At 37.8% G+C, this 13,872-nt stretch overlaps 1 protein-coding gene across 1 annotated transcript; it reads right to left on the bottom strand.

The window, feature by feature from the left end:
• Positions 1-460: 460 nt before the first annotated feature.
• On the bottom strand, positions 461-11,275 carry LOC120067329 (F-box protein At4g00755-like). Its single transcript, XM_039018894.1, is given in 7 exon segments — positions 461-1,261; positions 7,804-7,867; positions 7,870-7,921; positions 8,278-8,459; positions 8,550-8,963; positions 10,657-10,852; positions 11,140-11,275. Coding segments are annotated over 6 exon segments (1,131 nt in total). The 5' UTR covers positions 10,784-10,852; positions 11,140-11,275; the 3' UTR covers positions 461-969.
• Between the last annotated feature and the right edge of the window lie 2,597 nt (positions 11,276-13,872).

The raw sequence follows: 13,872 nt of genomic DNA, 5'->3' as shown, positions 1-13,872 counted from the left end.
TTTTAAAATTTGTTTTGTCGTTTGTACAACAAAAAAATTGTGTTGCTATTTTCTTGCTATTCCTCTTGTTAACCCCCTTTTTTTCTATTTTCAAAAAATATGGTTAGACTTGAAGTTCAAATTCCAAGTTCTAAAAATTAGACCAAAGCCCACCGAAACCCAAAATCTATTTGATTGGGTTCGAAGGTCATCCAAACTCAAACCCACATTGTCCTATGAAAATTTTATAAGTGAACGTCATTTATTTTTGGATTCAAAAACTAAAGCTCCAAAAAAATGTAGAGAATCTAATTATCAAATGACTCCCTAAACTCCTAAAGACTGAATGACCCTCAAAAACTAAAGTCCTTCAATGATGAAAACATTCTTCCGAGATTTAAACTTCAAAACATTCTCGTGCACCATCTCTCAAAAATTAGACACTCCCAAGAGGGAATGAAGGGAGTGAAATGATCAAATATAGAGGTTATACTCCACTACATATATCAATACGAAGTCAAGTTTATTACACATTAAATGTCCTTATCAAAATCAAGTGTGAACACTTACATCTATACTTCTCACTGTAACCAAAAAAAGAAAATATAAGTCAAATAAGATTTCAAATTTTAAGAACGCCCCCCTCTTAAATGGAACCCCAAGCCAGCGAACATATCCACTCCAGGATTGAGAAGACTAACACAGGCCTTAAATTTGTGACATACACGCATTGAAGCTGGAATATTATTTACTTACAACCATCCTTGTGTAGTTTTGTTTTGGCATCTTCATGGCCATTCATCATTTGAGGCCCGGATTATCCCGAGCAGGCAAAAACATTAAGATAACTATACCAGCAACAAGGATTTGCTCATTCACTCTTATACCCATTGATCCCAACCCTTAGGCTACCTAGAAAAACTTACTTGCCTCCTGCACCAAATTCACTTCACTTCACTTGGATCTGGATCAATGATAACCCCTCCAAGATTACCATCCTTCTTCGTCAACGTCAATGTCAATGTCAACGTCAACGTCGTCATCAACAAACACCCCACCTCCAAGTAATGTATGCAATACAATATGTTCCCATCCGTGGACACCTCTCCGAACCAATCTAGAGGCACTGGCAAAACCATGGGGATGACCTATCTCTCCACTGGTAGATGAGGACTTGTGCAACTCGGGGAAATACTTCAGAATGCACTTTCCTGACTGGTCAATTATATCCACATCAAATTCGGGCAAGAGCGGTCGACCAATGACTTCGACATGAGAGACACTGTATCATTCATTCAATACCAATGGAGGGTTATAATTAGAAGATAAATATAAAGTACAAAATAAAATGGTGAAAGAACGAAACAGTCAAATTGAACCAAGAGTTGTACAAATGGGACTAAGAATATGATAAGACCCCCCATATTTAAAAGGTATGAAAGAAAGGGCAAAAGGAAGAATAGAGAGAGGGGCTCAAATGTAAATGGGGAAAAGAATCAAATTAGTTAGAGGGGACCACCAAATCTATAACAAATCGGTTAGTAGTGGGGAAGTTTGTTAGTAGGGAGAGGGATAACAAATTAGTATAAAAGATAGGAGTATAGAGGAGGAGAGACATCTTTTATCTTGTAAAAAACTTAAGGCTGTATTGAGGGGGAGGACTCGACCTTCCTTGGCTATTTTGGGGGCCAAAACAGTGGATAAATAATTGAGGTTCTATCATTTGGTATCAGAGCCATCCGATTCGTGGGAAAAGGGTATGGTGAAGAAGATGGAGGCAAGATTAACAGCTGTGGAAGAACAACTTACCTTGCTTCAAGTTGGAATGGAGAACAGAATAGATCAAAGGTTCGGAGAAATGCAGCAGATCACGGAGAGCTTGTTGACAGTGAAAATCGAAGCACTAGGAGAGTCAATGGAGCAGAAGATGATACGAGCACTGGAGGTTTGGTCGAAGAAATCAGAAACAACCAAGGAGATGGGGTCGGATTCATCGGAAAGAACAGTGACTGATAAAGGCAAGCAGCCGACAAGTGAGGAAAAGGGAGAAAGAAGGGAGGTGCCCTTGTTCGATATGCGATCGAGAAAGCTGGAAATACCAATATTCAAAGGAGAACCAGGTGAGGATCCAATGGGATGGTTCCATAGAGTCGAGAGGTATTTTATTGTGAATAGGTTATTCGAGAAGGACAAAATCGAGGTTGCAATCTTGTGTTTAGAAGGAGAAGCTTTGGAGTGGCACCAATGGGAGGAAGAAAGGACTGCGATGGATACATGGGCCAAATTTAAGGAACAATTATTGCTACGATTCTTACCAGTCAAGGAAGAGGATCGGAGGGCTCTGTTTCTCACCTTGAAGCAGGATGGTAGTGTGCGAGCTTACCGGCGGCGATTCGAGCAGCTTTCAGGGTCGTTGAAAGACCTATCTGATGAAACATTAGAAAGCAAGTTTGTTAGTGGATTGAAGGAAGACATCCAAGTCCAAATGAGAATGTTTAAGTTGATTGGGCTGAAAGAGAAGATGAGAATGGCCCAAATAATAGAAGACACAGAGGAGGCCTGAAGAAAGAAGTGGGGCAACTCGAATCTGGCAAAATCAACAAGCACATCCTCGAGCTTGGGAGCTAACGCGGTCACGAGTCAAACCGCCCCAACCCGAATCAAAACATGCACGCAGCTGCTCGGACGATCTCTCTCAACCCGAACCGGCTTTCTAGTACGTCTTCAAACTCTGTTACCTTAAAGGATGTCAACGGAAAACCTTTCAAGTGCTTATCCGATAGGGAGATGCAAAGCCGAAAAGACAAAGGACTTTGTTACCATTGTGAGGAAAAATATACGCCAGGGCATCGATGTAAAAAGAAAAAGTTGAGCATTTTGCTTTACCATGACGAGGAAGAGGGGGATGATGATACGGAAGCAGTGAACGAAGCAGAGGAGGCCGAGATGCCCATGACAACTNAGTTGAGCATTTTGCTTTACCATGACGAGGAAGAGGGGGATGATGATACGGAAGCAGTGAACGAAGCAGAGGAGGCCGAGATGCCCATGACAACTACCTTAGAATCGATGGTGATGGAAGAAAACGAACAAGAAGCAAAGCTATCCTTAAACCCTCTCGCCGGGATCGACTCACCTCGAACGATCAAAGTCAGGGGAGCCATAGGAGATAAGGATGTGATTGTCCTCATTGATAGTGGTGCTTCACACAATTTTATTGACAACAAGTTAGTATCAGCCCTGCAACTATCACAGACGCCAACAATGAGTTATGGAATAATGTTAGGAACAGGGGTATCAGTGAAGACAACGGGCATTTGCAAGGGAGAAATTCTTAACCTTCCAAACTTAACTATCATCAATGACTTTTTTCCTTTGCCTCTAGGTAGTGCTGATGTAGTTTTAGGAGTGCAATGGCTGGTGACCTTAGGACGTGTTGAATGTGACTGGGGAACGTCCGAGATGGAATTCCAAGTAGGTGATTGGAGAGTACACTTGCAAGGTGACCGTAGCTTGATGAAGTCACAGATTTCACTGAAGACAATGATGAAGTTGGTAAAAGGAGAGGGCCAAGGTATCCTTCTCGAGCTAAACTCCCTTATGACCTCTGAAAAAAGTAGAGAAATAAGGTCAATAACTGAGCTGCAACCGGAGATACAAGACATTTTAGAGAGGCACCAAGCCGTTTTCAGTCCAGTAGAAGGGTTGCCACCTATGAGACACCATGAACACCACATTCAACTCAAACCAGGGGCAGGGCCAGTGAAAGTGAGGCCGTATAGGTACCCACAATTCCAAAAGGACGAAATTGAGAAGCTGGTAGAAGAGATGCTTACTGCTGGGATCATTCAGCCTAGTGCGAGTCCTTTTTCAAGCCCAGTGTTATTAGTGAAAAAGAAGGATAGTAGCTGGCGGTTTTGTGTCGATTATAGGGCTTTGAATCAAGTGATAGTGCCAGATAACTTCCCTATTCCAATGGTTGAAGAACTCCTTGATGAGTTGGCTGGTGCACGGGTATTTTCGAAGATTGATTTGAAGTCAGGGTACCATCAGATCCGAGTGGCTCCCTCAGACATACACAAGACCGCATTTCGAACTCATGAAGGTCACTACGAGTTCTTAGTCATGCCATTCGGTCTGAGAAACGCTCCATCCACCTTTCAATCGGTAATGAACGACCTCTTGCACCCTTACTTAAGAAAATTTGTGTTAGTATTCTTCGATGATATCTTAACCTACAGCTCTTCTTTATGTAATCATGTGCATCATTTATCCGTGGTATTGCAAGCTTTGGAAGACAACCAATTCGTGGCCAATCTTAAGAAGTGTACGTTTGGGGCAAGGCAAATAGACTATCTGGGGCATATCATTTCAGAAGAAGGTGTAGCAGCAGACCCTTCAAAGGTGGAAGCTATGCTCCAATGGTCAACACCCCGTAGCAAGGCCGCAATTCAAATCAGGGATTCCTTGGTAACGTCTATATCGCAAGTTATATGAATTCGTATAGCCTTGCCCTCTAACAAGCAGTCTCAAGAAGGATAGATTGGAGTGGAATGAAATACTCAGGCAGCCTTCGAAGCCTTTGAAGAACAACATGACCCCAACTACCCCACCCTCAAGCTTCCTGATTTCAATCAAACTTCGTATTGAACAGATGCTTCTAGGTAGGATAGTGGGGGCGTCCTGATGCAAGAAGGAAGACCGGTGTTATTCAGCAAGGCACTCCCACCACACATCGACTCAAGGCTGCCTACGAGGGAACTAATAGCCATAGTCATGTTGTGCAAAGTGGCGCCCCTATCTCTTGGGAAGGAAGTTTATTATAAGAACAGATCAGAAAAGCCTTAAATTCGTTTGGAACAGCGAATCATAGCAGGAGATTACCCAGAAATGGGTTGCGAAACTGATAGGATACGGTTCCAAGATTGGAGTAATAAGAAGGTGAGGGAAAATTTGGCAGCTGATGCTTTGTCTAGAGTACCTACTTTGTTGGAATTGTCTATGACTCAGTGTACTTCATGCCCGAATCAGGAGATATTCACGAGTCAAGTTGAGCAGATCAAGAACTAAGGGCAATAAGGGACAACATTCGGGCAGAGCTACCACACCCCAGGAATACACACTGCAAGGGAACTTCTATTGTATAAGCAACGCATTGTACTTCCACCTCAATCACCTACCATTTCCGTTACTCCTACAAGAGTTTTCACAACAATCCAGTTAGAGGACACAATGGGTAGTGAAAATGTACCAGCGGGCTAAAAGAAGAATTTTCTGGACAGGAATGAAAGGCAAGGGTAAGGGCTTTTGTAGGGGACTGTTCTATCTGCCAACAAGCCAAGTATTTGGCCTTTGCGCTTGCTGGGGCTGCTCCAACCTCTGCCAATTACCCGAGCTCACGTGGCAAGATATCAACAATGGACTTTGTGGAGGGACTGCCGACATCAAAGGGTTTCAACTCAGTCTGGTAGCGGTCGACAGGCTGTCCAAATATGCACATTTCATTGCCCTTCGCCACCCTTATACAGCAGCAACAGTGGCTACTTATTTATGAAGGAAGTCATACGTTTGCAATGGAGTACCGAAGAGCATCATTTTCTGACAGAGATAAGGTGTTTACTAGCCTATTGTTGGAAGAATTGTTTAAAATTGATGGGAACACAACTCAAGAGAAGCTCATTCTAATCACCCCAAACAGATGGGTAAACAGAAGTTGTCAACAGGCTTACCTAAAGGTGCTTTACTATGGAGACCCCTTCACAATGGCACAAATGGCTGGCATGGCGAATATAATTACAACACATCCTACCACACAGCCATCAAACGAACCCCTTATGAAGTATTGTATGGTAGACCAGCACCTACTATCATCTGTTACACACAAGGGAATGCCACAGTAGGAGAAGTTGATGTCCTACTTAAAAACAGGGACGAGATGCTCAAACAACTGAAGAAAACGCTAGAAGCAACATAACAAAGAATGAAGGCCCTAGTAGACTCAAAAAGAAGAGAGGTAAACTTTGAAGTATCTGATTGGGTTTACATCAAGCTCAAGCCCTATCGCCAAGGATCATTGCTGATGCACAAGCACCCAAAACTAGCACCACGTTACATTGGACCCTTTCAGGTAATTCAAAAGATCGGACCTGTAGCATATAAGCTTGATCTACCCCACAATGTCTCCATACATCCAGTGATACATGCTTCACAACTAAGAAGGGCAGAAGGGACCATATTTCCACAATTTTCCTCACCAACAGTAGGGTCCTTGGGGAAACAACCAAAACCATTGGCAGTTTTGGGAGTTAGAAAGATTGGTTCAACAATATCTTCACCAAATGACTTCGAGAAGTGCTTATACAATGGGAAGACCTACCAGTAGAAGATGCAACTTGGAAGGGAGGAGCTCAATTGGCTGAACAGTTCCTTGATTTTCACCTTGAGGACAAGGTGGTGCTTTGGGGGAGGGTAATGATAGACCCCCCATATTTAAAAGGTATGAAAGAAAGGGCAAAAGGAAGAATAGAGAGAGGGGCTCAAATGTAAATGGGGAAAAGAATCAAATTAGTTAGAGGGGACCACCAAATCTATAACAAATCGGTTAGTAGTGGGGAAGTTTGTTAGTAGGGAGGGGGATAACAAATTAGTATAAAAGATAGGAGTATAGAGGAGGAGAGGTATCTTTTATCTTGTAAAAAGCTTAAGGTTGTATTAAGGGGGAGGACTAGACCTTCCTTGGCTATTTTGGGAGCCAAAACAGTGGATAAATAATTGAGGTTCTATCAGAATACAGAGAAAAAATCAGTCCAAATGTCTTTATGACCAGCTCCGAAGCACAAACACTTTAGTTCGATTAACGTATCCATATATGACACGTCACAAACACTTGGACACTTTGACATTTGTTGAACGCTTATCCGACACTTGTTAGTGCAATAGATATGTTAGGCACTACTTGTACAAAGTCCACTTAGACACTTTGACATTTATTGAACGCTTATCCGACACTTGTTAGTGCAATAGATATGTTAGGCACTAATTGTACAAAGTCAATGTAAGTCTAACATCTGTTAGATATACATCAAATACTTGTTAAGTATACTAAATAGATACACATATAACAAAGTTATTCTTTCTACTAAATAGACACACATGTCACGTCATATCCATATCTCTATCTATATCCATGCTTCTTTGATGAGCAACAAAAGGTTGAGGTGATAAAAGAAAAAGATACGAGGTCCATCTCAGATGTCAATTGTAATTCTAAATCAGTTTTGGTATGCATGATTCAGCAAGTGGAAGTAAAATTTTTATTTCATTAGAAACTGAGTTCAGGATCTTTTTTAATAAAAAAAATCCTATATATTTCACTTTTGTGGCACGATATGTTATTTTTTAAAAACTATGAGAAATTTTCAATATGGGGACATGGGCTATCTACAATTTTTGAATCACATATGTAGTTCTATGCATAAGGGTGTAATTTGATTTTTCTCTATATAAATCAATAATGGTTGAGATTCAACCTAATATTCATTTAATAACTACATCTATTTGTATGGTTAATATATATATTATAAAGACATTTAAACAATGGTTTCAATTAAGATCCACTATTCAAAAACCCTAAAAACAGATACAACTCCATTTTTATTGAATCTCCTGTTTTCATATACTAACCAAACACATCCTTTGCCTTATTATTGTTATTATTAGCTAAATTCAGAGATGAAAATTTCACCATCAACGATAGATAATTTTCACGTCAGAATATAACATTATTAAAAGGAAAATGAATTTTGAGGCTTTATAGGAGCTAACCATAAGTAATATAATCCATCCATTTCTTGTCTTTGTACTCTGCCCAAGAGTTCAACTAGCAGAACCCACCTACGCAGAAAGCAGGCTCTGGAAGCTTAAATATTTGCAATGTGCTTTCCTGTTATCATTCAATAAATGAAAAAGCCATAAGGTACAAAAATCTGTAACAGAAGATATTGTCATGAAGATCATTCAAAGTCAAATGGTTTTATGGCCAAAAGTAAACAATATGCTAACTCATAAAAATGAAAAGCTCTCAGTATTAGGAAGAACATGCTTCATCAAGTGTCAATAAGAGGAGGATTTAATTCCTTACTGAATCGCGAAAGACCAATGTCAAAAACGATATTTTCTCTTGGAAAGATGCATGGAGGAATTAAGATGAACAATGGAAGCCAATTGGCTATACATGACATAACAAAACTCTTGTTCATTTTATGATGACAAATTGTGAATAAACATATTTTAACTAACTTGAGTCATTGGAAATTCTGGCGAGACATAAGTCCAGATAAAATTGTCATCACTTTCTGGATTATGGTCAACAGCTGAACCATTTGAAACATTTGTACTCGAGTTTACAGAAACCTTTTGATGCCCCATTTTAAATCGAACAGCCTTTGATGAATATATAGGGAAGCCATCCTGAAAATATGCTGCAGACATGATTATCAGTTAGTCAGGAGATGTTCAAGTCCAAACATATTCGTGTAACTAATCATTCATAGAGCAGAGTTGGGATAAACCTAGGAATGGTTGAATATGAATCTCAGAAACAACACATAGGTTGGAGACCAACCCATAAGTTAAGGTCTCAGGAACATCAGGATCTCTTGAACCTAAACTCGACCAATATGATGCTCGATTGTGAAACCTATCACCAGGTTCCAGTGTGTTTTCGATACTTTCTATAGGATTATTGTCAGTGGAGGATGCACCAATGGCTACTGCAATGCAATCTTTTCTAGTGACAGGGTTGAGACTTTTAGCTAGGAGCAAATAGATTCTATGGAACCTCTGCAGGTATTCCCATTTCGTAATGTTGCTAGACCCAACTGTTGAAGTATCAATCATGCCCTTCACTTCAATAAGATGGAGAGCACCAGACAAATCAGGAAACAGTCTCAAGCAGAGTTGCTTGCTGAGGCTATTCTCAATAACTGCAAAACATTAACAGAATGCTCAGAAACAAGAAAGAAAACATTTTGAAATCAAACAAATCTTACATGTAGGCGACTGGATGCAATAGGTTTAAGGACCACAACGTGCTTGCCATAGTTTGATAGTTAGACTAGATGCAATAAGTGCATTAAGAAGAGTGCCATGACAGGCTTGCATATCCTCATGAGAGTTAACTTAATTACTTCAAATCAGTGAGCACTATCTTTTGATTGCAGGAACCATAATGATATTATCCCTTAAATCCATAATAATTTTCCAAGCCAAACATATCTCCCGACATGTAGTGCTGGTTTTAACAATGTGATCAAGCAATTTCAACATTTAGGTGTTCCCTACAAAAAATTTCCTCCAAGAAAGAGTACCAACAACCTCTGCTGGACGACTAGGAGCACATAAATAAATGAGGAACAGGTGCCTAAATACTACATATTGCTCAGTATAACTCCCATGTCGCCAAAACGACCAAAGAAAATCTTTTGTACTCTACATATAAGCAAGGTGATTGGATCTCTTTAAAAAGTCATCGCCAATTTTTATTTAGGGAAAAAAAAATGTATCATCAACATATCTATATCCTAATCTCTTAGAAATTATTGAATCGCCATATCCTATCGTATCCAGTGTTTTCAAAGCACAAAGCACACTCAAGGCGACAAATCCCTTGATCGCCTCAAGGCGAGAGGCGACGTCCGAGCGAGGCGAGATGCAATGAATAAATAAATAATATATGTAGAAGTAGAACATAAATTTATATGCAAATGTTAAAGCCTCAAAGATTAATAATAGTAATCTAATCAATAAAAATGAACAAAACTCTAAAAGTAAAAGTTTAAAACATGATCAAATGTCAAATTCATCATCATCCTCCCCATCTAAATCTAAGGTTTCATCCATTGCCCCTCCTTGGCCATTGTCCTCCTCAATGTCTTATTTCCTCCTCATCGTTGTTGTCATCTTCATCACTAACCATTTGTATAATTGGTCTTTGCTTTTAAACTCTAGAAGTGGTGGCAGAGGCAGTTGACTTTCCTTTTGATCTAGTGTACGTGATGGGTTCTGTAACACCACTAGCACGAGCCACATCTCCCCATGTGAGGTCCTTGTCATCAAAAACTAGCTCATTGTCAACTTCAGCTTCATTATTCTCTTCATCCAATGTTCCAACCAGCCATTCATTATTCTCGTCGATATGAACTAAGGAGATTGGATCAAGTTGATTCTTTAGATCAAAGTGATCTTTAAGTGCCTGATTATACTTTATATAAATCAAATCATTTAAGCGCTTTTGCTCTAAGGCATTGCAAGGCGCCACGGGACGAGTGCCTCATTCAACTCACTCACCCCAGGCCACATACGAGGCACACAGGCCCCTGGGCACCTCGCCTCTCGCCTGAGGCACACGCCCGGGGTCACCTCAACAACACTGATCGTATCTTTATACATATCTATGTATGTGTTTCATAGGAAACAAGTGCCTAAATACGACATATTGTTCAATGTAACTCCCCCATTACCAAATAGACCGAAGAAAATCTGCTGTACTGTACATATAAGCAAGCTGATTGGATCTATTTAAAAGCTCATCATATCAATTTGCTGAAAAACATATGGACAACCAAGAATTTTAGTTAAGAACTGGAAGGAAGTATTGAACAGATAGCAAGTGCTTACCGAACTGACGCCAAGAAATTGTGACTAAGCAAACGCGTACAAGGTCAGATGGATCATCCAAATGGGTAAAGATCTTGAAGGACAAGTCGGCGCCAAGCCATTGTAAGAAATCCCAGCTACCATCCATTTCACCCGTGGCCAATTACCATCCAAAATTGCAAACTCAGTCAGGAACAAATAGTGGGAATAAATCCTACTACATCAACAAAATAAAAAAAAAAAAAATCAAAGATGCAAAATGTTTTTCCTATTATACATCAATTAATCACAAACAAAAAAAATCAACCCCCTCCCCCTTTCCCCTTTCCCCCATTAATTTGCAAATCAAAGATAAACCCACTTAGCAAAATTACATCTTTTGAAAGAAAATGCAATCATCTTGAAGAGGAACAACAAATTAAGGTGTAAAGGCCCATCTTACAAAGGGAAAATTTGGGTTAAAGAGTGGAATGAAGAAATGAGGGAAGAAGGAAAGTAACGTACCGTTTGGTGAGAAGCAAGAGATGGGAATGAAACCCTAAGGGAGGGAGAATGGGAATGGGAATGGGAATGGGATTTGTTTGGGGTTGGAGTCGGATATGGAAGATGAAGCATATAATTGCTTCGATAAATGAAGGAACGAATCAAACAAATCTTTAATCTATTCTATTGTTTTATTTTTCAAAAAAAGAAAAAAAAACAAAAAACAAAAAACAAAAAAAAACAAAACCCTATCCTAAATGGTATTTAGTTTTAATTTGATCTGATTCATGGTTTGGTCAAACTTCACAAATTTGTTATCTGTAATTGTAATATTGACAATCTTTCATGTTAATATTTTTAGTTGTGTTAGTTGATTGTATTAGAGTTGCTAATTCAAAAAGAAACAAATAAGCAGTTTTTAGAGTTGGTGAAGTAAAATATAAATTTTAAAATAATTTGTGAGATTGGACTAAGTTGAAACTATGCTTAAACTACAGGAACTCATTACTTTTAAAATTACGAATGCTAAAAGGCAAGCCTAAACTATAAGAAGAAAATTGAAATTTTTTTAATCATAGAATCAAATTAAAACTTCACCAAATAATAGGAACTAAATAAATAATATTCATATCTTAACTACTGGCATAGGAGTTGTTGAAACTATTAGAATTTATGTCTTAAATCTCGTAGTTTGTATTGTATAAACAATATTTATTTATATAATAAAATAGAGAGTTATTTTATTCAATTTTTAATCTCATGTAACTCGATCCAATAAACTAAGATCCGTGGTTATTTTATGTAACTTGTATTGGAGTTGATACCTAAATCTCATTAGTTTCGTAGTTTGTAAATTATTTGTACACTAATTATTTATTTAATAAAATAAAGTATTATTTTATTCGACATGTAGTCTGCATTAACCCAATCTAATAAACTAAGATCCAAGGTTATTTAATTTAACTTAAATATGTATGTAATTGACATACAAGTGGATCATGTTTAAGTAATAACCTAAATGGTATATAATATATAAATAAAGTTAGGTACCTTATCTTGGTGACACTAGGATATGACCCACTTTGTAATTGTTACAATAGTTGTAAAGTATTACAAATGATCTAATCTTGATTATTCAATTGGAGACATATGAGTGAGGGTATTCTATACAAAAAGTTTGTATAAGATCGGAATGCGTAATGATTAGTCTTTCTTTAAAATGCTGTCACTTGAAAAGACTAACATTTCACTAGGATGGCCATAGGTAACTTGACCTTAATCCTAAATGAGTTGTGAATTCTTGCCTATGAGAGCAATCATTTGATTTATATGGGTGAGAGTAGCCAGATTTGCCGACTCAATATGCCTACCATTTTGGGAATTTGTTTGAATGGGAAGCTGGGAATATAGTACACAATATGGAATTCCCTCATTCTCTCATTCCCTTATTCCCATCTTAAGGGTAAGTAGATAAATTGATTCCTTAAGGGTTAATTATGGGCTATGAAGCACAGATACAGATACGATGGGATACGACGATTCGTCAGTTTCTAAAAAACTAAGATACGAACATCTAAGGATGCGTCGTTTTTTAATATATATATTTATAAAAAACGAGAATACCGATACGTTGAAGATATATTTTTTTTTCTTTAAAAAAATGTAGGATATAGATAAATTTAGCATACAAGTTAATAACAATAGCGCAAGATCAATACAAAAAAAACAACATCTAAGATGTTGAAGTGCAATAGTTAATAAAATGCAATAGAAAAGTGACTCATATTGCAAAGAAGAAGAAGAAGGAAATTAGAGGGAAAAGTATGAAGATAAATGAAAAACTTCTTCATTGAATTGTTGAAGATATTCAAATGGTTTATATTTTGGTGGACTTTGTGGAGACTCAAATGTGAAGATGGAGATTAGATGATTCTAGTCTAGGGTTTGGTCCATTATCTTTTTATTTTTCCTTTTAGTTTTGGACTCGAGTAGTGAACTTTTTAAATAAGTTGCCTAATTTTAGATTGAAAAAGATTAGATGAGTTGCTTGTCTTTTTTCTTTAAAAAAAAAAAAGTACGTGTAGAAATAGATATGTCAAATCGCATGTTAGATACGTATCTGAGAAGTATTCGAAAGTATCGATATCTGATACGTGTTCGATACGAATTCTTTGCCTCACATGAAGTATCCGTACTTCATAGATTATGGGTCTTGAACAATGAGGCGCCTCACCCTCTCACAAGCAAGAGAGGAGTCTAGTTATAGTTGGACTAATTAATTGTTCATTAGAGGGATTAGTGGTACTTAAAGAAGTTAGATGTAACTATAGGGGTAAAAAGGTAATTTGACCCAATTGTAGTTATGAGCAATTCGTGAAAGGATCAACTCACTGCTGATTGTTTATTTTCATGAACACATAAATATATCTATAGTGCAAAGAGTGCAGCTATCGATTTTTAGTGAAATGACCGACATTTAATGAATATTGGTTAATTTTATTAAAAATTTTAATAAATTAATCTCGTATCATTGGAGCTTTTGATCTATAGGTCTATAAAGTCCCCTTGCTAGCTCACTAAGGATAAAATAAGGGATAATTATTTTTGGAATAATTTGAAATGTTCAAATTATTTGAAGGAATTAAAGGTATTAATTATGTGAATGTGATTAATGTAAAGTATAATGTATGTTGATATATTATAGTATATAGTTAATTATAAATATGATTTATAATTAAAACTATATAATATGGG

Source organism: Benincasa hispida, chromosome 12 (genome assembly GCF_009727055.1).
Source record: "Benincasa hispida cultivar B227 chromosome 12, ASM972705v1, whole genome shotgun sequence".
Classification (NCBI taxonomy): Eukaryota; Viridiplantae; Streptophyta; class Magnoliopsida; order Cucurbitales; family Cucurbitaceae; genus Benincasa; species Benincasa hispida.
This window is presented reverse-complemented; position numbering and strand designations above follow the sequence as displayed.